Genomic DNA, 25,330 nt, shown 5'->3' with positions numbered 1-25,330 from the left:
TTCTTGTTTCCTTTCCTCACTGGGCTATTTTCCCTGTTGGGACACCTGGGCTTATAGCATCTTGCTGTTCCACATATGGTTGTAGCTTAGCAAGTAATAATAATAATAATAATTTCTTTTTTTTTAAGATAAAAAGACCTAATATCAGACAGTCAATTGATCAAATTGTTTGCATGAAAGAGAAAGCAGAAATTCTAACCAGTTTAAAGAAATTCTACTGCATTGCTTTACTTTCCAAAGCATGAACGTTAATAGCCTGTCCACACGATCGGGCATACCCGACAGGGCAAACAGTGATACCAGGCCACAATAGTAAGTGAAAATGAGGGTTGATGACGTCAGAAGCAGGAAAACTAAAGGCAGGGATCTGGCATAAACTAAAGGCAGGGATCTGGCAACACTGTATGATGCCAGATCCCTGCCTTTAGTTTTCCTGCTTCTGACGTCATCAACCCTCATTTTCACTAACTATTGTGGCCTGGTATCACTGTTTGCCCGTCGGCCATGCTCGATCGTGTGGACAGGGCTTAAAAGTTGCCATATATCTCACCTTTAGGGTTGTGGTGGCCAGTGTGCTCCCGTCCCTGACTGGTGAATGCCAGACTGGGGTTCGAGTCCCGCTCAAACTCGTTAGTTTCTAGGGTCGCTGCATCCTCACCATCCTTGTGAGCTAAGGAGCCTAAAGCTCTATCTGCGGAGTCATCAGCAACCATTACCTAGACCTCCTTGATCCTACCTTGGGTGGAGAGGGGGCTTGGGCGCTGATCATTACTGTTTTTAGAATGATATATTGTTAATTTATTCTCTTCATTATTTATTTCCTTATTTCCTTTCCTCACTGGGCTATTTTTCACTGTTGGAGCCCTTGGGCTTATAGCATCTTGCTTTTCCAACTAGGGATGTAGCTTGGCTAGTAATAATAATAATAATAATAATAATATATGGTCAGTCTCTAGGGTATTGTCCGGCTTGATAGGGCGATGTCACTGTCCCTTGCCTCTGCCATTCACGAGAGGCCTTTAAAACCTTTAAGGTAAAAATTAAATGATTGTATCAACATTAACTTTCTTGGGGCTCTTGAACAGTCAGTAATTTACATCTCACGGAGAAGGTGAAAATGTCATTTCAATCTTTTTGTCACAGCTGCCACTAATGACAGCAATTGGAGACATTATTATTATTATCATTATCATTATCATCATTATCATTATTATCATCATTATCATTATTATTATTATTATTATTATTATTAAAGCCACAACCCTAGTTGGAAAAGCAAGATGCCATAAGCCCAGCCATAAGCCCAAAGGCTCCAACAGGGAAAAATAGCTCAGTGAGGAATTGAAAAAGGAAATAAATAAACAATATAAGAAGTAATGACCAATTAAAATCAAGTATTTTAAAAACGTTAATAATATTTGAACAGATATTTAATATTTGAACAGATATTTAATATATAAACTATTAAAACTTGTGTCAGCCTGTTCAATATGAAAACATTTGCTGCAAGTTTGAACTTTTTGAAGTTCTACTGATCCAACTACCCGATTAGGTAGATCATTCCAGTACAAATTAGGTCCAAATCATTAAAATTACACTGAACCTTAGTATTACATTACGAACCTGGCTATTAGTCAACTGTAGTGGGTTATAAAGCCCTGTCCACACGATCGAGCATGGCCGACGGGCAAACAGTGTTACCAGACCACAATAGTTAGTAAGAATGAGGGTTAATGACGTCAGAAGCGGGAAAACCACAGACAGGGATCTGGCACCATACAGTGTTGCCAGATCCCTGCCTTTAGTTTTCCGCTTCTGACGTCATCAACCCTCATTTTCACTTACTATTGAGGCCTGGTATCACTGTTTGCCCGTCGGGCATGCTTGATCGTGTGGACAGGGCTTAACATAGTTGAGAAGGATAGGGCTTGCGACCTCACCGCTACCAATTTCCAAAACCAGGATTGCAATTGAAATTCATAAATTTCTTGAAATTTATTAAGGAAGCATACATTTTCCTCTTAAATACAATTTTACAAATATCACAAAAGTTTTTCAGACAAAGACTTCATAAACGCTTCGTGTTATTATATTCTGTATATATACATCGTAACCATTAAAGGCAACACAAACACACGGGCTCTTTACTCATACAAAGCTTTTGTTATCTTCGAAAGAGGCACTTGAAATGTTAAATACCCAATTGCTATTTCGTAAATGCTTAGACTCTAGTATTTACATTCCCATTAAGTTACAGCAGACATTAGGAGTCAGGTGCTAACGGCAACCCGGTATAGACAGCTGCATAATCACCAAAGACAATATTTTAGTAGAAATATTTTTCGTCCAATTTACATCGATCTGTGTAACAGACCTAACCGACCGGATGCTACAATTAATTGGTCACAAACGATCCAGAGAGCCATCGGAGTAATAAGAAAACAAATAAGAATTATTTAGGGTCACAAAATTTTGGGGTAAAAATATTTCGAGGTCACAAAATTTTGGGGTAAAAATATTTCGAGGTCACAAAATTTTGGGGTAAAATATTTCAGGGTCACAAAATTTTGGGGTAAAAAAGTTTTCGGGGTCACAAAATTTTGGGGTAAAAAAATTTCGAGGTCACAAAATTTTGGTGTAAAAAATTTCGGGGTCCCAAAATTTAGGGGTAAAAATATTTCGGGCTCACAAAATTTTGGGGTAAAAATATTTCGGGGTCACAAAATTTTGGGGTGAAAAAATTTCGTTGTCACGAAATTTTGGGGTAAAAATATTTCGGGGTCACAAAATTTTGCGGTAATAAAATTTTGGGGTCACAAAATTTTTGGGTAAAATATGTCGAGGTCACAAAATTTTGGGGTTAAAAATGTCGAGGTCACAAAATTTTGGGGTAAAAAATGTCGAGATCACAAAATTTTGGGGTCACAAAATAAACTTGAAGGAACAAAAGTTAGGAATAAACTTGAAGGAAGAAAGAAGCGAGGAATAAACTTTAGGGAAGAAAGAAGTTAGGAATAAACTTGAAGCAAGATATGACTATTTCCTAATCGCAAGGAACTAAATGAAAATCTAAACAAGGAAAAGAAAGTGATTATCTTATTTCCACAATATCTATCTTGGTAGAGAGGATAAGAATGGGTGATAAGAATGAAAGCTAAAAAAGACAAACGCAAATTCACACAGACCTTAATCTAACAGCTACGCTAGATGATAGTAAACAATAAATAAATCTAATATCAATTTGCATGCTGATAGTGACAGGTAAACATAAAAATTGTTGTCCAAAACTTGTTTTGAATATATTATTACAATTTGGGTTAGGATATATATATATATATATATATATATATATATATATAAATATACATATATATATATATATAAATATTATATATATAAATATATATATATACATATATATATAAATATTACCTATATATATTATATTTATATATATATTTATATATATATATTTATATATATATGTATATATATATACATATATATATATATATATATATATATATATATATAAATATATATATATATATATATATATATATTTACACACACACACACACACATATATATATATATATATATATATATATATATATATATATATATATATATATATATACACTGTACCGTTTTATGTACATACATACATACATACATACATACATACATACATGCACAGTACAGATTTCATACTCCTTATTGAAGCACATACCCATTAGTTATCTACTGACAAAAGTAACCCTTAATCACAAATAAAACATTTCGAAAACACTTGAACAACACAACAGTTGAAATCATTACGAGTAAAACTAAAACTTCACTCCAATGACCCAAACATCACTGATAGACAAGTAGACATTCAAACACAGCATTAAGGTAATTCAGAAAAGGCAAGCCGTGTGCAAGCAACTTAGTTTACTTTACAAAATCCCCTGAATACAAAAATTCTCAGGAATTATCCGTGTAGACATTCGAACACAGCATTAAGGTAATTCAGAAAAGGCAAGCCGTGTGCATGCAACTTAGTTTACTTTACAAAATCCCCTGAATACGAAAATTCTCAGGAATTATCCGTGTGGACATTCGAGCACAGCATTAAGGTAATTCAGAAAAGGCAAGCCGTGTGCATGCAACTTAGTTTACTTAACAAAATCCCCTGAATACGAAAATTCTCAGGAATTATCCTTGTAGACATCCGAACACAGCATTAAGGTAATTCAGAAAAGGCAAGCCGTGTGCATGCAACTTAGTTTACTTTACAAAATCCCTTGAATACGAAAATTCTCAGGAATTATCCATGTAGACAGAATACAGCATTAGGGTAATTCAGGTAAGGCACAAACTGGTTGCACACAAGTAATTAAGTTTAATTTTCAAAATCCCCTCTCTGGAAATTCTCAGGAATTATCAATGTAGACATTCGGACACAGCATTAAGGTAATTCAGAAAAGGCAAGCCGTGTGCATGCAACTTAGTTTACTTTATAAAATCCCTTGAATACGGAAATTCTCAGGAATTATCCGTGTGGACATTCGAGCACAGCATTAAGGTAATTCAGAAAAGGCAAGCCGTGTGCATGCAACTTAGTTTACTTTACAAAATCCCTTGAATACGAAAATTCTCTGGAATTATCAATGTAGTCATCCGAACACAGCATTAGGGTAATTCAGAAAAGGCAAGCCGTGTGCATGCAACTTAGTTTACTTTACAAAATCCCTTGAATACGGAAATTCTCAGGAATTATCCTTGTAGACATCCGAACACAGCATTAAGGTAATTCAGAAAAGGCAAGCCGTGTGCATGCAACTTAGTTTACTTTATAAAATCCCTTGAATACGGAAATTCTCAGGAATTATCCGTGTGGACATTCGAGCACAGCATTAAGGTAATTCAGAAAAGGCAAGCCGTGTGCATGCAACTTAGTTTACTTTACAAAATCCCTTGAATACGAAAATTCTCTGGAATTATCAATGTAGTCATCCGAACACAGCATTAGGGTAATTCAGAAAAGGCAAGCCGTGTGCATGCAACTTAGTTTACTTTACAAAATCCCTTGAATACGGAAATTCTCAGGAATTATCCGTGTGGACATTCGAGCACAGCATTAAGGTAATTCAGAAAAGGCAAGCCGTGTGCATGCAACTTAGTTTACTTTACAAAATCCCTTGAATACGGAAATTCTCAGGAATTATCAATGTAGTCATCCGAACACAGCATTAAGGTAATTCAGAAAAGGCAAGCCGTGTGCATGCAACTTAGTTTACTTTACAAAATCCCCTGAATACGGAAATTCTCAGGAATTATCCGTGTAGACATTCGAACACAGCATTAAGGTAATTCAGAAGAGGCAAGCCGTGTGCATGCAACTTAGTTTACTTTACAAAATCCCCTGAATACGAAAATTCTCAGGAATTATCCGTGTGGACATTCGAGCACAGCATTAAGGTAATTCAGAAAAGGCAAGCCGTGTGCATGCAACTTAGTTTACTTAACAAAATCCCCTGAATACGAAAATTCTCAGGAATTATCCTTGTAGACATCCGAACACAGCATTAAGGTAATTCGGAAAAGGCAAGCCGTGTGCATGCAACTTAGTTTACTTTACAAAATCCCTTGAATACGAAAATTCTCAGGAATTATCCATGTAGACAGAATACAGCATTAGGGTAATTCAGGTAAGGCACAAACTGGTTGCACACAAGTAATTAAGTTTAATTTTCAAAATCCCCTCTCTGGAAATTCTCAGGAATTATCCATGTAGACATTCGGACACAGCATTAGGGTAATTCAGAAAAGGCAAGCCGTGTGCATGCAACTTAGTTTACTTTACAAAATCCCTTGAATACGGAAATTCTCAGGAATTAACCGTGTGGACATTCGAGCACAGCATTAAGGTAATTCAGAAAAGGCAAGCCGTGTGCATGCAACTTAGTTTACTTTACAAAATCCCCTGAATACGGAAATTCTCAGGAATTATCAATGTAGTCATCCGAACACAGCATTAGGGTAATTCAGAAAAGGCAAGCCGTGTGCATGCAACTTAGTTTACTTTACAAAATCCCTTGAATACGGAAATTCTCAGGAATTATCCGTGTGGACATTCGAGCACAGCATTAAGGTAATTCAGAAAAGGCAAGCCGTGTGCATGCAACTTAGTTTACTTTACAAAATCCCTTGAATACGGAAATTCTCAGGAATTATCAATGTAGTCATCCGAACACAGCATTAAGGTAATTCAGAAAAGGCAAGCCGTGTGCATGCAACTTAGTTTACTTTACAAAATCCCTTGAATACGGAAATTCTCTGGAATTATCAATGTAGTCATCCGAACACAGCATTAAGGTAATTCAGAAAAGGCAAGCCGTGTGCATGCAACTTAGTTTACTTTACAAAATCCCCTGAATACGAAAATTCTCAGGAATTATCAATGTAGTCATCCGAACACAGCATTAAGGTAATTCAGAAAAGGCAAGCCGTGTGCATGCAACTTAGTTTACTTTACAAAATCCCTTGAATACGAAAATTCTCAGGAATTATCAATGTAGTCATCCGAACACAGCATTAAGGTAATTCAGAAAAGGCAAGCCGTGTGCATGCAACTTAGTTTACTTTACAAAATCCCCTGAATACGGAAATTCTCAGGAATTATCAATGTAGTCATCCGAACACAGCATTAAGGTAATTCAGAAAAGGCAAGCCGTGTGCATGCAACTTAGTTTACTTTACAAAATCCCCTGAATACGAAAATTCTCAGGAATTATCAATGTAGTCATCCGAACACAGCATTAAGGTAATTCAGAAAAGGCAAGCCGTGTGCATGCAACTTAGTTTACTTTACAAAATCCCTTGAATACGAAAATTCTCAGGAATTATCAATGTAGTCATCCGAACACAGCATTAAGGTAATTCAGAAAAGGCAAGCCTTGTGCATGCAACTTAGTTTACTTTACAAAATCCCCTGAATACGAAAATTCTCAGGAATTATCAATGTAGTCATCCGAACACAGCATTAAGGTAATTCAGAAAAGGCAAGCCGTGTGCATGCAACTTAGTTTACTTTACAAAATCCCCTGAATACGAAAATTCTCAGGAATTATCAATGTAGTCATCCGAACACAGCATTAAGGTAATTCAGAAAAGGCAAGCCTTGTGCATGCAACTTAGTTTACTTTACAAAATCCCCTGAATACGAAAATTCTCAGGAATTATCAATGTAGTCATCCGAACACAGCATTAAGGTAATTCAGAAAAGGCAAGCCGTGTGCATGCAACTTAGTTTACTTTACAAAATCCCCTGAATACGAAAATTCTCAGGAATTATCAATGTAGTCATCCGAACACAGCATTAAGGTAATTCAGAAAAGGCAAGCCGTGTGCATGCAACTTAGTTTACTTTATAAAATCCCCTGAATACGAAAATTCTCAGAAATTATCCGTGTAGACAATCGAACACAGCATTAAGGTAATTCAGAAAAGGCAAGAACTGGTTGCACACAAGTAATTAAGTTTAAGTTTCAAAATTGCCTCACTCTGGAAATTCTCAGGAATTATCCATGTAGACATTCGGACACAGCATTAAGGTAATTCAGAAAAGGCAAGCCGTGTGCATGCAACTTAGTTTACTTTACAAAATCCCCTGAATACGGAAATTCTCAGGAATTATCCATGTAGACATTCGAGTACAGCATTAAGGTAATTCAGAAAAGGCAAGCCGTGTGCATGCAACTTAGTTTACTTTACAAAATCCCCTGAATACGGAAATTCTCAGGAATTATCCATGTAGACATTCGAGTACAGCATTAAGGTAATTCAGATAAGGCACAAACTGTGTACACGCACCTAATTAAAGTTTACTTTACTTAATCCCATGAATACGGAAATTCTCAGGAATTATCCGTGAAGTATCTTATTAAAGAGAAAATATAACACTTGGAAATGAACACTAGAAATTCCATACTAGAGATTTCCACTTGTGCCAACCACAGTCCGTGAGAAGATGACTATAAACAATGGATAATAATCAGACTCCCTTTGTAACAGTATTAGAATAATGATAAACCTTAATTAAAAGATCTAGAGTAAAAAACCGATCAATGGCTTCATAGAATGAGCCCCAGTCTTATAAAAATAGTTAAAAGAACTTTTTATTTCGATCAGACGACTTATGTAGAAATAGTGAAATTTGTTACATAATCTATGACATTTAATTTAATATTTGGAATGTAATGACTTCAGTTCTAAAATCTATGAATAAAAGACACAATTTAACTTGTGCTAAGAAACTTTTTTCCTAAAAGATGGTTTATCTATTCTAAAACCTAAGATTATTAGGTAATGTATTACTTTATTGCAACATAAAACAATTTAAATGTAACAGATAATTCAATTTATTGCTGAAACAATTTTGATTTCTGAAATTCACCATTCATTTAAAACTGGAAAGATCTATTTCGATGAATGTAGAAAAATATTAATATTACACTGGAATGACAATAGTTCTAAGACTTTGGAATGAAATAATTTCTTACAAGGGTAACCCGAATTCAAAAGTCTTTGTTAATTCTTTAATGCATCACATTTACAAAGCTAATTTGTAAACAAAGTTAATTTGCAAGTAACAGAGAACGAACCCAAAAGTATTTTTCCATCAAGTCACTTTTATATAACAAAAATATTTAACTTTTCGCAAAAAAAAAAGAAAAAAAAAAGAAACACGTTACAGGCATTCAAACATACATTATTATAAACTTAAATGCATAAATCCATTTACACTATAAATACAAAATAAATGCCAGCATTATACCTTACTGCCAAATATGTACATCTAAGACGAGCAAATATCTAGCCAATAATATACCCTGTATTACAGATTTGACAAGAATTATGTGTACCAGAGAACTTTAAAATGATTTTTCAGTTTTTTCTCTTATAGACCACCTTTGTAATACAGTCAATTGATTGATATAAAAAAACAGGATCCTTCACCGAACAGGAACTTCGAGAAACAACTATCAAATTTCCACATCAAGGAATTTGAATCGATTTCCACACTTCTCATTATAAAAAATAGTCCTTTCAGAAGACACAGTGATCATTTATTTCTTGCTACTTTCCAGCTCTTGGCTCATGGTGACAATGATCCGTCTGGCCAGGTTCTGCAAGTCCTTCTTGCGGATGTTGGCAACTTCGATGACCTGAATCGAAAAAAAAATAGATTATGAAATAGTTTTAACAAGAGAAATTAGTTCATACCGTTTGAAGGATCTGTTCTTAATTGAGAGATGGGTAATCCAGTAAGAGAATAGTAGAGAAATTGGGCAGCTAAGGGGGGAGAGCAAAGGCAATATGTAAAAAAATAAAATTAAAAAAGGAATTTTGCCAGGAATATATAGCTCGCTAAAGTGAAAAGTGATTGACATGTCACGTTAAATGTGGTAGCAAAACGTAAATACACACGACTGAAACACAAACGTGAAGAGTAATTAAAGCAAAAATAGGAAAAATAAAATTAGACAAATAATCTACCAAAATCAAAACCATCTTGGGATTAATCAAATAGAAATCCTCAGTTAAATAAACAGGTGATAGAACAGAATAGACAGGCGATAAAACACAAACCTCTTCGTGATTGGCCTCTTGTTCCGTGTCGTACTGAGTGATGCATTTATTGGTGATGAGGGAGAACGCGAAGACCTTCAGCCCGCAGTGCCGAGCCACGACAACCTGGAAGAATGGAGTCATGTAATTTGAGCCGTATGTTCCAGTATTGGAGGCGAGGTGGCTATTGGAAATGTCCCTGCCTGGTGATCACCGGATTTGGGTGGACGTCCTTCTAAAACTCTTTACTTTAAGCATCTCCATCCTCACCATCCTTGTGAGCATAGGATGGTGGGTTTGCAGTCATCAGCAGCCATTGCCTGGCCCTTCCTAGTCCTAGCTTTGGTGACCTATGGAGTCATCAACAGCCATTGCCTGGCCCTTCCTAGTCCTAGCTTTGGTGACCTATGGAGTCATCAACAGCCATTGCCTGGCCCTTCCTAGTCCTAGCTTTGGTGACCTATGGAGTCATCGGGAGCCATTGCCTGTCCCTCCCTAGTCCTAGCTTTGGTGACCCATGGAGTCATCAACAGCCATTGCCTGGCCTTCCCTAGTCTTAGCTTTGGTGACCCATGGAGTCATCAACAGCCATTGCCTGGCCCTCCCTAGACCTAGCTTTTTGGTGACACATGGAGTCATCAACAGCCATTGCCTGTCCCTCCCTAGACCTAGCTTTTTGGTGACCTATGGAGTCATCGGCAGCCATTGCCTGTCCCTTCCTAGCCCTAGCTTTGGTGACCTATGGGGTCATTAACAGCCATTGCCTGGCCCTTCCTAGTCCTAGCTTTGGTGACCTATGGAGTCATCAACAGCCATTGCCTGGCCCTCACTAGTACTAGCTTTGGTGACATATGGAGTCATCAACAGCCATTGCCTGGCCCTCCCTAGTCCTAGCTTTGGTGACTTATGAAGTCATCAACAGCCATTGCCTGGCCCTTCCTAGTCCTAGCTTTGGGAGCTTATGTATAAATGGTCAGTCTCTAGGGCCTTTTCCTGCAAGACCATTGTCTGTCCCTTGCCTTGGAGAGGGGGCTTGAGAACTTAACATATGTAGGCCTATACAGTATATGGTGCGTGTCTACGGCATTTTCCTGCTAAGACATTGCCAGTGTCCCTTGCCTCTGTCATTCATGAGCAGCAAAAGAAAAGAAAGAAAGAAAGAAGCAACAGAAGGAAACCACATAGTTGCAATGAGAAATATTTGAGAGCGGCTGGAACGCAAGATAGATGAAAAGAAGCCGAACGGAGGCAATACAGAAAGCTAAAAAGTGGGAGCATCTAAGGGCTGATTAGACACTGGAAAGTCCCTTTATTACTGCTTACAATTGTGAGGGTCACTGATAGCACAAACTGAAGGAGAATTATAAAGGATTCTCTTCATAATTAGGATTATACGTTAGGCTTTCCAATCCCATAAATAGTACAGGGATTTTTTTATTGAGCTCTCCAGGAACTTTCATAACCTTTAATCTATTTGAAGGTGTTGAAGTCATTTTGTAAATAGCAAGGACCAGCGACAAATTTTTCTAGCATTACCAGGTCCATTTCAGGGAGTCACAACTACTTGTGCATTCTTTTGAAGGAAAATATTAGTAAGAAATTAAAAAAAAAAAAATTTCTAAACGGTTTTTGAAGTAGTCTTGTGTACCCTGTTTATTTTAGTTGGCTCATTAGAAAAATTCACAACAGCAGCAAAATACTGGATCCATTCTTTAAGGAACCAAATTACTTTTTCTGTCTACAAGACTCACACCAACAGCAAGAACAGTATAGAAATTATGTGTGGACTGAATATTTTTTTTTTTCATTGTCAACATGTAGCCGTGGTTTGTGGACTATGAATAAAAAACTACTCTCATTGCAGGTTTTCTGTGTCTGAAGTGTTTATATCATGTAAAATCTATTCTATTCCTATTTTAGGAGAAGAATTTTACTTGAATAACCATCAAGTGTGAAATTTACCTCTGGCACTGTGCTCATTCCAACAGCGTCCACTCCCACAATCCTGAGCAGATTCAGCTCGGCCACAGTCTCGTACGTGGGCCCGCCCAGCATGACGTAGACTCCCTCCCGTATGACGTGGGACAGATTCATCTCTTCCGCGATGTTCTTGGCCATGCTGCGAAGATTGGCGTCGTAAGCGTTGTTCATGGCTGGGAAACGGGGACCGAACCTCTCGTCATTTCGCCCCCGAAGAGGAGAGTCTCCAGCAAAGCCCTGGAAGGATAGGATGATCAGGAATAATGGAAGAGAAAAGCTGGAAATTTGTGATAATAAATTAGTAGTATGTATTCTAGAAATACTGCAAATTTGTGAGTATAAGTTAAAGTGTATTCTCCAAACAAATCTTATTCTGATTTATCAATAAATCTTAAAATTCACTTATTGGTAGGTAGTAGGTTGGCCAGGCCACCAGCCACCCGTTGAGATACTACCGCTAGAGAATTATGGGGTCTTTTGACTGGTCGGACAGTACTGCATTGGATCATTTTCTCCGGTTACGGTTCATTTTCCCTTTGTTTACACACACACACACACACACTGAATAGTCTGGCTTATTCTTTACATATTCTCCTCTGTCCTCATACAAATGACGACACTATGATTAACAAACTATTCTCTTTCACCCAAGGGGTTATTGCACTGTAATTATTCAGTGGCCCCTTTCCTCTTGATAAGGATAGAAGAGACTCTTTAGCTATGGTAAGCAGCTCTTCTAGGAGAAGGACACTCCAAAATCAAACCATTTTTCTCTAGTCTTGGGTAGTTCCATAGCCTCTGTACCATGGTCTTCCACTGTCTTGGGTTAGAGTACTCTTGCTTGAGGGTACACTCGGGAACACTATTCGTATTTCTCTTCCCCTTGTTTTGTTAAAGCTTTTATAGTTTATATAGGAAATATTTATTTTAATGTTGTTACTGTTCTTAAAATATTTTATTTTTTCTTGTTTCCTTTTCTCACTGGGCTATTTTCCCTGTTGGAGTCCCTGTGATTATAATATTCTGCATTTCCAGCTAGGGTTGTAGCTTAGCAAGTAATAATAATAATAATAATAATAATGAAAATAATAATGATAATAATAATAATAATAATAATAATAATAATAATCAACAAAGAGAAAAAAAGCATAAAGATAATAATATAATCAAATCTTAAAGCATGAACTATCAATGAAGAATATCGTCTCTCATCTCACCTGCATATTGATATGATCCTTAATGATCATAATGTCCCCGACCTTGAATTCTGGATTAAGGCCACCGGCGGCATTGGTGATGACGATTCTCTCCACGCCCATCAACTTCATCACACGCACGGGCATGGCACACTGTGGGAAAAAAAAAAAAAAAAAAAAAAAAAAAAAAAAGAATTATGAGCAATGTAATGCAATTTACGTAATATATATAATGTAAGGCGTGATGTTGAATCCTAAGGAGACAATGAATCATAGCAATGTGTTGAAGGATAATTTGAGATAGGCATTAAAATTCAAGTGTAGTGCTATTTTCCCTGTTGGAGACCCTGGCCTTATAGCATCCTGCTTTTCCAACTAGGGTTGTAACTTAGCAATTAATAATAATAATAGTAATAACAATAACAATATCAATAATAATAATAATAATAATAATAATAATAATAATAATAGAGTAATCGAAGATGAGAATACGAAAAAATAAGTTGCAAAAATGATACTGGAAAATGAATTGTGAAAATGAGAAGTTGAATAAAAATTTAATCATGAATGAAGCTTTCGTAAGAACAAACACAACCCAAGGATAAATGACAACTGTAGTAAACGGATACAAAAAAGATTGAATATTAAATGTATCTTATGTGGTAACATCCCTGACTAGTGATCGTCCGACTGGGGTTCGAGTTCCGCTCAAACTCATGAGTTCCTTTGGGGGCTGCAACCTCCCCAAGCTTGTAAGTTAAGGATGGGAGGTTTAGGGGAGCCCATAGGTCTATCTGCTGAGTCATGAGCAGGCATTGCCTGGCCCTCCTTGGTCCTAGCTTGGGTGGAGAAGAGGCTTGAGCGCTGATGATATGTATACTGTATATAGTCAGTCTCTAGGGCATTGTCCTGCTTGATAGGGGAATGTCATTGTCCCTTGCCTCTGTCATTCATGAGTGGACTTTAAAAAAAAACTGTAGGTCTATCTCCCGAGTCATCAACAGCCATTGCCTGGCCCTCATTGGTCCAAGCTTGGGTGGATAGGGGGCTTGGGCACTGATCATATGTATACTGCATTTAGTCAGTCTCTAGGGCATTGTCCTGCTTGATAGGGGAATCTCCCTGTCCCTTGTCTCTGCCATTCATGAGCGGCCTTTAAAAACAGCAACAACAGCACCACCCCCCGATAACTAACAACGTGGAATCGAACTCACCTTCCAGAGTGGATATCCCTCGTAAGCATGGAACCTTCCTTGCATGCACATGACTGGAACACCGGACAGGAGACCAATGACCATCCTTCCAGCGTGGCCAGCCACTGTCGACGTGGGGAAGTTGGGGATGGTCTCGTAGGGGAAAGCGTCACGTTCTGATAGCTGATCAGCTAGACCTCCTGGAAGAAAAGAAATATATAGAATGGTGATAGCAACGTGGATGGCTTGGTCATGTCACTGGAAAAGGTCATGGGTGGTCAGCTAGACCTCCTGGAAGAAAGAAATGTATGGAATGTTGGTAAGAATATAAAGTGCTTGGTCATGTAGGTGGAAGAGGTCATGGATGGTGAGCTAGACCTCCTGGAAAAGACCAATATATGGAATAGTTTACGAATGTGAAGGGCTGGGTCATATCACTGGAAGAGGTCATGGGTGGTCAACTAAACCACCTGGAAGAAACAAAATGTATGGAATGTTGATAACAATATAAAGATCTGAGTCGTATCAGTTGAGGAAGTCATGAAGTGATTTTCTTAAGGTTGGGAAAGCTGTCGAATGGGTTTTCTAATCTTAAAGAGTTTTCTTCTTGGATTCTTTAATAAAAAGAATACCATTTATTACAAATGTTTTTCCATTTCAATGGAAAATCCTCCAATAGTTAATAGGAAAGCATTTTATTAATCCGGATAAAAATTAAAATATAAGGTGATACCTACAAGATGATAGCATCACGATAAAATATATATATATATATCATTCTATTCCTAGATTAATAGCCATCTATCAAATTTGTTTAAGTTAATGGCCACCTATCAAATTTATGTAGGTTAATGACCATCTTATCACATTCATCTAGGTTACTTGCCACCTATCAAATTTATGTAGGTTAATGACCATCTTATCACATTCATCTAGGTTAATGGCCACCTAACAAATTTATTTGGATTAATGGCCACCTATCAAACTTATTTAGGTTAATAGCCACCTATCAAATGTATTTAAGCTAATGGCCACCTATCAATTTAGTTAGGTTAATGGCAACCTATCAAATCTATTTAGGTTAATGGCCACCTATCAAATTTATTTAGGTTAATGACCATCTTATCACATTCATCTAGGTTAATGGCCACCTAACGAATTTATTTAGGCTAATGGCCACCTATCAAATTTAGTTAGGTTAATGGCAACCTATCAAATTTATTTAGGTTAATGGCAACCTATCAAATTTATTTAGGTTAATGGCAACCTATCAAATTTAGTTAGGTTAATGGCAACCTATCAAATTTAGTTAGGTTAATGGCAACCTATCAAATTTATTTAGGTTAATGGCAACCTATCAAATTTAGTTAGGTTAATGGCAACCTATCAAATTCATTTAGGTTAATGGCAACCCATCAAATTTATTTAGGTTGATGACCATCTTATCACATTCATCTAGGTTAATGGCCACCTATCAAATTTATTTAGGTTAATAGCCACCTATCAAATTTATTTAAGCTAATGGCCACCTATCCAATTTAGTTAGGTTAATGGCAACCTATCAAATCTATTTAGGTTAATGACCATCTTATCACATTCATCTAGGTTAATGGCCACCTATCAAATTTATTTAAGCTAATGGCCACCTATCCAATTTGTTTAGGCTAATAGCCACCTATCAAATTTAGTTAGGTTAATGGCCACCTATCAAATTTATTTAGGTTAATGACCATCTTATCACATTCATCTAGGTTAATGGCCACCTAACGAATTTATTTAGGCTAATGGCCACCTATCAAATTTAGTTAGGTTAATGGCAACCTATCAAATTTATTTAGGTTAATGGCAACCTATCAAATTTAGTTAGGTTAATGGCAACCTATCAAATTTAGTTAGGTTAATGGCAACCTATCAAATTTAGTTAGGTTAATGGCAACCTATCAAATTTAGTTAGGTTAATGGCAACCTATCAAATTTATTTAGGTTAATGGCAACCTATCAAATTTAGTTAGGTTAATGGCAACCTATCAAATTTATTTAGGTTGATGACCATCTTATCACATTCATCTAGGTTAATGGCCACCTATCAAATTTATTTAGGTTAATAGCCACCTATCAAATTTATTTAAGCTAATGGCCACCTATCCAATTTAGTTAGGTTAATGGCAACCTATCAAATCTATTTAGGTTAATGACCATCTATCAAATTTATTTAGGTTAATGACCATCTTATCACATTCATCTAGGTTAATGGCCACCTATCAAATTTATTTAAGCTAATGGCCACCTATCCAATTTAGTTAGGTTAATGGCAACCTATCAAATCTATTTAGGTTAATGGCCACCTATCAAATTTATTTAGGTTAATGACCATCTTATCACATTCATCTAGGTTAATGGCCACCTATCAAATTTATTTAGGTTAATGGCCATCTATCAAATTTATTTAGGTTAATGACCATCTTATCACATTCATCTAGGTTAATGGCCACCTATCAAATTTATTTAGGTTAATGGCCATCTATCAAATTTATTTAGGTTAATGACCATCTTATCACATTCATCTAGGTTAATGGCCACCTAACGAATTTATTTAGGCTAATGGCCACCTATCAAATTTAGTTAGGTTAATGGCAACCTATCAAATTTATTTAGGTTAATGGCAACCTATCAAATTTAGTTAGGTTAATGGCAACCTAAAAAATTTAGTTAGGTTAATGGCAACCTATCAAATCTATTTAGGTTAATGGCCACCTATAAAATTTATTAGGTTAATGACCATCTTATCACATTCATCTAGGTTAATGGCCACCTAACGAATTTATTTAGGCTAATGGCCACCTATCAAATTTAGTTAGGTTAATGGCAACCTATCAAATTTATTTAGGTTAATGGCCACCCATAAAATTTATTAGGTTAATGACCATCTTATCACATTCATCTAGGTTAATGGCCACCTAACGAATTTATTTAGGTTAATGGCCATCTATCAAATTTATTTAGGTTAATGACCATCTTATCACATTCATCTAGGTTAATGGCCACCTAACGAATTTATTTAGGTTAATGGCCATCTATCAAATTTATTTAGGTTAATGACCATCTTATCACATTCATCTAGGTTAATGGCCACCTAACGAATTTATTTAGGCTAATGGCCACCTATCAAATTTAGTTAGGTTAATGGCAACCTATCAAATTTATTTAGGTTAATGGCAACCTATCAAATTTAGTTAGGTTAATGGCAACCTAAAAAATTTAGTTAGGTTAATGGCAACCTATCAAATCTATTTAGGTTAATGGCCACCTATAAAATTTATTAGGTTAATGACCATCTTATCACATTCATCTAGGTTAATGGCCACCTAACGAATTTATTTAGGCTAATGGCCACCTATCAAATTTAGTTAGGTTAATGGCAACCTATCAAATCTATTTAGGTTAATGGCCACCTATAAAATTTATTAGGTTAATGACCATCTTATCACATTCATCTAGGTTAATGGCCACCTAACGAATTTATTTAGGTTAATGGCCATCTATCAAATTTATTTAGGTTAATGACCATCTTATCACATTCATCTAGGTTAATGGCCACCTAACGAATTTATTTAGGCTAATGGCCACCTATCAAATTTAGTTAGGTTAATGGCAACCTATCAAATTTATTTAGGTTAATGGCAACCTATCAAATTTATTTAGGTTAATGACCATCTTATCACATTCATCTAGGTTACTTGCCACCTATCAAATTTATTTAGGTTAATGGCCATCTATCAAATTTATTTAAGCTAATGGCCACCTATCCAATTTAGTTAGGTTAATGGCAACCTATCAAATCTATTTAGGTTAATGGCCATCTATCAAATTTATTTAGGTTAATGACCATCTTATCACATTCATCTAGGTTAATGGCCACCTATCAAATTTATTTAAGCTAATGGCCACCTATCCAATTTAGTTAGGTTAATGGCAACCTATCAAATCTATTTAGGTTAATGGCCACCTATCAAATTTATTTAGGTTAATGACCATCTTATCACATTCATCTAGGTTAATGGCCACCTAACGAATTTGTTTAGGCTAATGGCCACCTATCAAATTTAGTTAGGTTAATGGCAACCTATCAAATTTATTTAGGTTAATGGCAACCTATCAAATTTATTTAGGTTAATGGCAACCTATCAAATTTAGTTAGGTTAATGGCAACCTAAATAATTTAGTTAGGTTAATGGCAACAATCAAACCTATTTAGGTTAATGGCCACCTATCAAATTTATTGAGGTTAATGACCATCTTATCACATTCATCTAGGTTAATGGCCACCTAACGAATTTATTTAGGCTAATGGCCACCTATCAAATTTATTTAGGTTAATGGCAACCTATCAAATTTAGTTAGGTTAATGGCAACCTAAATAATTTAGTTAGGTTAATGGCAACAATCAAACCTATTTAGGTTAATGGCCACCTATCAAATTTATTGAGGTTAATGACCATCTTATCACATTCATCTAGGTTAATGGCCACCTAACGAATTTATTTAGGCTAATGGCCACCTATCAAATTTAGGTTAATGGCAACCTATCAAATTTATTTAGGTTAATGGCCACCTATCAAATTCATTTAGGTTAATGGCCATCTATCAAATTTATTTAAGCTAATGGCCACCTATCCAATTTAGTTAGGTTAATGGCAACCTATCAAATCTATTTAGGTTAATGGCCATCTATCAAATTTATTTAGGTTAATGACCATCTTATCACATTCATCTAGGTTACTTGCCACCTATCAAATTTATTTAGGTTAATGGCCATCTATCCAATTTAGTTAGGTTAATGGCAACCTATCAAATTTATTTAGGTTAATGACCATCTTATCACATTCATCTAGGTTACTTGCCACCTATCAAATTTATTTAGGTTAATGGCCATCTATCCAATTTAGTTAGGTTAATGGCAACCTATCAAATTTATTTAGGTTAATGACCATCTTATCACATTCATCTAGGTTACTTGCCACCTATCAAATTTATTTAGGTTAATGGCCATCTATCAAATTTAGTTAGGTTAATGGCAACCTATCAAATTTATTTAGGTTAATGACCATCTTATCACATTCATCTAGGTTACTTGCCACCTATCAAATTTATTTAGGTTAATGGCCATCTATCAAATTTATTTAAGTTAATGGCCACCTATCAAATTTAGTTAGGTTAATGGCCACCTATCAAACTTATTTAGGTTAATAGCCACCTATCAAATTTATTTTGGTTAATGGCCAAATATCAAATTTATTTTGGTTAATGGCCACATATCAAATTTATTTAGGTTAATGACCATCTTATCACATTCATCTAGGTTAATGGCCACCTAACAAATTTATATAGATTAATGGCCACCTATCAAACTTATTTAGGTTAATGGCCACCTATCAAACTCATTTAGATTAATAGCCACCTATCAAACTCATTTAGGTTAATAGCCACCTATCAAATTTATTTTGGTTAATGGCCACATATCAAATTTATTTTGGCTAATGACCACCTATCAAATTTATTTAGGTTAATGACCATCTTATCACATTCATCTAGGTTAATGGCCACCTAACAAATTTATATAGATTAATGGCCACCTATCAAACTTATTTAGGTTAATGGCCACCTATCAAACTCATTTAGGTTAATAGCCACCTATCAAATTTATTTTGGTTAATGGCCATATATCAAATTTATTTTGGTTAATGGCCACCTATCAAACACATGCCAAAATACTTTCTGCATATTTAGAAACAAAACATACGTACCCAATCCAGAACCACAGATGATGCCAATCTTGGGCCGGTGCCTGGTGCCAGAGAGCAAGTAATTGGCACTCTCCTGGATGACCTCGAAGGGATATCTGGAAAATATAAGGCATAATTATTACCAATTCTAAAAGGGTATGTAGACTAAATGACCCTCTCAGCAAGAGCCCGTGCCTCAATAGGCCTTTAGCAAGACATTTGTGTACAAAGGTAAAATAGAGACAGTAAATGAGACGTATAGACAGATCATAAGAGATTAATTTAATTATAGATTAATTTAGAAATTCAGGAAAATTAAACTCTAACATTAGTCATTATTGTTACAAATCCTGAGAATTACTAAAGATTAGTATTTTAAGAAATGCATTTCCATATTAACACAAGCTACAAATTACCGGATGAAATTTCAATATCTTGGGCTCCATAGAATATTTGTTATCAATTCAATACAATGTGTGAAATAAGCCTTCTATGATATAATAATTTGTGACATATATAAACACAAGGAAATGGTTATTCGATGATACAGGACATTCAACACACAAAAAAGATAGTATAAGAAATAGCACAATGCAAATATTACAAAAGGAAAAGCAAAATTATAATCCAATCATATATATGTGTATATATATATATATATATATATATATATATATATATACATATATATATATATATATATATATATATATATATGTATATGTATATATATACATATACATACATATATATATATGTATATATATGCATATATATATATATATATATATATATATATATATATATATGTATGTATATATACATACATACATACATATATATATATATGTATATGTATATATATACATATATATATATATATATATATATATGTATATGTATATGTATATATATATATATATATATATATATATATATATATATTTATATATAAATATATATATATGTATGTATTTGTATATATATATATATATATATATATATATATGTATGTATATATATATATATATATGTATATAAATATACTGTATATATATATATATATATATATATATATATATATTAAATCTCTGAATTAATCACCAAAAACCCAACTAGCTTGTTCTCAAAACACACAAAAGATAGACTGAAACAAGAAATAAATTGATAATAAATACACCTAACCTACAACAAATAAAATAGGTACAGACAATGCAATAAATTCAAGAGAAAAGCAACGTATATACATCACCAACATCAAGATTAAACAAAACAGAAATAAATAAATATGAAGTAAAAAAAAAATTTCTGAATTAATACACGTCACCTATTATAGTCAATTTCTTTTAGCAAGGTATATTTGCACCGACTCACAGAGGTACCCTTTTAGCTCGGAAAAGTTTCCTGAACGCTGATTGGTTGGACAAGATAATTCTAATCAATCAGCGATCGGGAAACTTTTCCGAGCTAAAAGGGCACCGTTGCGAGTCTGTGCAAATATGCCTCGCTAAATGAAATGGACTATAGTTATAGTCCAACGATCGATAAAACGTTATAGATGCCTTTATAGTTATTTTAGAAGTAAATACATCTTGTAATTTCAAAGGACAAGATGTATTAGTGATACATGAATGAGACAGGATCAATTCTACGTTTATTAAAAATTGCTTCAATGCTGAACTACCCATATATAAAGTATTTATGTCTTACTATACTCAATTGTTTTTAATGAGGCGCATTTGCATCGACTCGCAGCGGTGCCCTTAAAGCTCGGAAAAGTTCCCTGCTCTCTGGTTGGTGAGAATTGTCTTGTCCAACCAATCAACGATCAGGAAACTTTTCCGAGCTAAAAGGGCACCCCTGCGAGTCGGTGCAAATCTGCCTCACTAGAAAGAATTGACTATAGTATGAAAGTTATTGCAAAAATGCGTTTGCACCACAATAGAATTAGGAAATTTTGGATCATGATTTCACATTATTTAGGGTGTATTCGTACATAAGAACTAAAGATCCTTTAAACTATATAGAAGTCGTAAGATCATATTTAATGAAATCCTTTCGATCCTGTAGGATGTCTTGGCGATAAAATACACCTTACAGATAAACTGTCAAATAGACGCAGGATTTCCTGTCATTCCAAAGTGGGCGTAAAATTCGTTCAACGGAAAGACAGACATTTTGAGGGACATTACTCTTTCCTTGAGATGGTCTGTCTCCGACCTAAAGAGGGGTCTACACGGTCCGTCGAACCAGGTTGTCGAACCTGCTTCTCAAACGGTTCGAAGAGGTGGAGTCAGCCACAAATGCATAAGGTTTGTGGACGATGAAGCCCCGCCCACAAAAGTCAGGTGAGAACAGACTTTCTTCGAACCGTTCGATAAACGTGTTCGACAACCAAATACCCCGTTCACACGTTCGAATATCACTTCAAACACTTGTTTGTCGAACCGTTCGACGAACGTGTTCGACAACCAAATATCCCGTTCACACGTTCGAACATTACTTCAAACACATGTTTGTTGAGCCGTGTTCGACGAACCGTTCGACCGTGTAAAACCCGCTTAAGGTTGATAGGAATCCCTTCAACCGTTTAAGAGGAGTTGTGATGATAAGTTGGCGTGACGTACGCACGGACGAACACAGACAAAAAAAAAAAAAAAAAAAAAAAGCCTTGACTCTGTTAACAGGAGACTAATAAAGCTAAAAAAATACAGCAATCAAAATACATATAAGATTAAAGTTAAATCTAACAAAGATGATCTAATAGCAGTTAAATATACGAAAGAAACTTGCATAAGAGAGAAATTTAATGGATAATAGACATACATCCAATGAAGGATTTAAAGATTTCAAAGTATGCGGACATACATGGAAAGGACAAAGACATATGAAAAAAAAAACAAAAGGAGAGGTAAGTAGACGAAAAAAAAAATTATGCGTAAATAAGAAAGGCATACAAAAAAAAAAGAAAAAAAAATAGATCTCTGTAAAACATCAAATTGAAATACTAAATATTGCACACTTTCTAACACCATCGGAAGCGAGACATTGAAATGATACGAGGACGAAAAAAAAAAAAATACGGAAATATGAAAAGCATATGATGAAATAGAAAAAAAAGAATCTCTGGAAAGCATCAAAATTGAATCGAAACTTTACTAAATATTGCACATTTTTTAACACCAACGAAAGAGAGATATTGAACTGATACAAAGATGAAATAAAAAGCACAGGAAAAAAAAAAGACAGTAATTTAATCAAACAAAGACACGGGCGAGACGTAATAAAAAAAGAGAAACAAAAGAAAGAAAATGAACTTCTGAAGGAGATGCAAAATGAAGACCAAATAAAAAGTACAGGTAAGAAAAAACACCACACTAATTAAATTTAACAAAGACACGGATAAGACGTAATCAAAACAGAAAAAAAAACTAAAAACATAAAATCAACTTCTGAAAGAGATGCAAAATGAAGACTAAATAAAAGAAAAAACACCACACTAATTAAATTTAACAAAGACATGGATAAGACGTAATCAAAACAGAAAAAAAAACTAAAAACATAAAATCAACTTCTGAAAGAGATGCAAAATGAAGACTAAATAAAAGAAAAAACACCAGACTAATTTAATTTAACAAAAACACGGACGAGACGTATTCAAAACATAGGAGAAAAAAAACATACAATCAACTTCTGAAAGAGATGCAAAATGAAGACTAAATAAAAAGAAAAAACACCAGACTAATATAATTTAACAAAAACACGGACGAGACGTATTCAAAACATAGAAAAAAAAAACTAAAAACATACAATCAACTTCTGAAGGAGACTGAAAATGAAGAGGAATTAAAAAGCACTGGAAAGAAAAAACACCAGAGTAATTAAATCTAACAAAGACACGAGCGAGACGTAAACAAAACAGAAAAAAAACAAAAAAAAAACAAGTAAATCAACTACTGAAGGAGACGCAGAAGAACCTGTTGGACTTACGGATACTCTTCGCCAGAAACAGTGTACTCCAGACACATGGACCCTCCTCCGGTCGCAAAGGGCTGAATGACATGCTGGTCTTGGAAGCTGTGTTAAGAGAGAGAGAGAGAGAGCGCCACACAACACCACTGGTTAGTCATTCTAAATTCATTCTCTTGTTATCAAACCATTTCTTAACCATCATTCATCTAATGAAGATATTCTGGAGAATTTAATGTATAGTACACTGTTAAAACAACCGTAATTTCAATCGGAAATTCTCCGTAAAAATAAACTCTTCTCGGCCGTATTTCAGTAAAATACAGGCGACCGTAATTTTACCTTACTTGGTTATTATCTTTTGCGGGTTGGTGACCGTAATATCACTCCTTTACGTCAATATATCCGTTTTTAAAACGGTAAAAATCCAGGAATATATGTTGCCAGGCATTTACCGTTTTTAAACGCAAATTTTTAACAGTGTACATTAACTCTACATGTAGTAAAACTCTAATAATCATATTTACTTTATTATCTTTCATTAACTGTTAAGTAATTAGCTTATATCTTCATTAAGATGCTTGAGATTAAGACATAACTATACCCGGTTAGTGATGTCTACTCAATTCACTATAAATTATTTCTTTGAGTCAATTGGATTTAGCATTTTATTATTATCCATTTTAACATTACCATGCATTTATTATGGGTTAAGACACACACACAAGAAAGTAAGTTAGTGATATCTACTGAAGCCTTGCTACAATAGACTATTATAAATGATTAATTAATAGTTTGTTTATTAGATTTAACACCTTGTTTGTTAGATTTAACAACTTATCATTAGATATTTTAGTTTCCTCAATATTCATGACACGAACTTGTAGAAAAAAGCACATCAAATCCTGTTAGTGACTTCTCAAACTCGTCATAAAATCGATCATAAATTCCATATGTATTTTTTCCTAGACTCATAAATTATTATTGACAGGTTGGTGACTTATCAAACTTGTCAAAAAAATCTATCATAAATTTCATATGTATTATTTCCTAGACTCAGAAATTATTACTGACAGTTTAGTGACTTATCAAACTTGTCAAAAAAATCGATCATAAATTCCATATGTATTTTTTCCTAGACTCATAAATTATTATTGACAGGTTGGTGACTTATCAAACTTGTCAAAAAAAATCTATCATAAATTTCATATGTATTATTTCCTAGACTCATAAATTATTATTGACAGGTTGGTGACTTATCAAACTTGTCAAAAAAAATCTATCATAAATTTCATATGTATTTTTTTCCTAGACTCAGAAATTATTATTGACAGGTTGGTGACTTATCAAACTTGTCAAAAAAATCTATCATAAATTTCATATGTATTATTTCCTAGACTCAGAAATTATTATTGACAGTTTAGTGACTTATCAAACTTGTCAAAAAAATCGATCATAAATTCCATATGTATTTTTTCCTAGACTCATAAATTATTATTGACAGGTTGGTGACTTATCAAACTTGTCAAAAAAATAAATTCTAAATTCTATCGATTATTATTAACCCCTCTGAAGAATTCTACTCAGGCTT

At 34.7% G+C, this 25,330-nt stretch overlaps 1 protein-coding gene and 1 long non-coding RNA gene across 5 annotated transcripts in view; one reads left to right on the top strand and one right to left on the bottom strand.

The window, feature by feature from the left end:
* Nucleotides 1-4,807: 4,807 nt before the first annotated feature.
* LOC137655838 (uncharacterized) lies at nucleotides 4,808-8,733 on the top strand. Of its 3 annotated transcripts, none has more exons than XR_011046875.1 (2): nucleotides 4,808-5,354; nucleotides 5,916-8,733. It is a non-coding gene; the product is annotated as an uncharacterized lncRNA (long non-coding RNA). The 3 variants fall into 3 exon arrangements; XR_011046876.1 differs by having other exon boundaries at nucleotides 4,808-5,578; nucleotides 6,140-8,733; XR_011046874.1 differs by having other exon boundaries at nucleotides 4,808-5,578.
* Nucleotides 8,734-8,987: 254 nt separating this feature from the next.
* LOC137655837 (purine nucleoside phosphorylase-like) overlaps nucleotides 8,988-25,330 on the bottom strand; it is a 69,877-nt gene continuing 53,534 nt past the window's right edge. Inside the window, exons 2-8 of one of the 2 annotated variants that reach the window (XM_068390017.1) lie at nucleotides 23,761-23,847; nucleotides 19,792-19,886; nucleotides 14,009-14,187; nucleotides 12,816-12,947; nucleotides 11,581-11,835; nucleotides 9,640-9,744; nucleotides 8,988-9,215 (exon numbers count right to left, since the gene is read on the bottom strand). In XM_068390017.1, the coding sequence (XP_068246118.1) occupies nucleotides 9,117-9,215; nucleotides 9,640-9,744; nucleotides 11,581-11,835; nucleotides 12,816-12,947; nucleotides 14,009-14,187; nucleotides 19,792-19,886; nucleotides 23,761-23,847 (952 nt within the window). In that variant the 3' untranslated portion in view covers nucleotides 8,988-9,116. The remainder of the gene's footprint in view (nucleotides 9,216-9,639; nucleotides 9,745-11,580; nucleotides 11,836-12,815; nucleotides 12,948-14,008; nucleotides 14,188-19,791; nucleotides 19,887-23,760; nucleotides 23,848-25,330) is intronic. The other variant, XM_068390018.1, reaches the window with a different exon arrangement.

This window comes from Palaemon carinicauda, chromosome 16 (assembly GCF_036898095.1).
Source record: "Palaemon carinicauda isolate YSFRI2023 chromosome 16, ASM3689809v2, whole genome shotgun sequence".
Lineage (NCBI taxonomy): Eukaryota > Metazoa > Arthropoda > Malacostraca > Decapoda > Palaemonidae > Palaemon > Palaemon carinicauda.
Note: the sequence above shows the minus strand (reverse complement) of the source record. Positions and strands in the feature narration are given on the sequence as shown.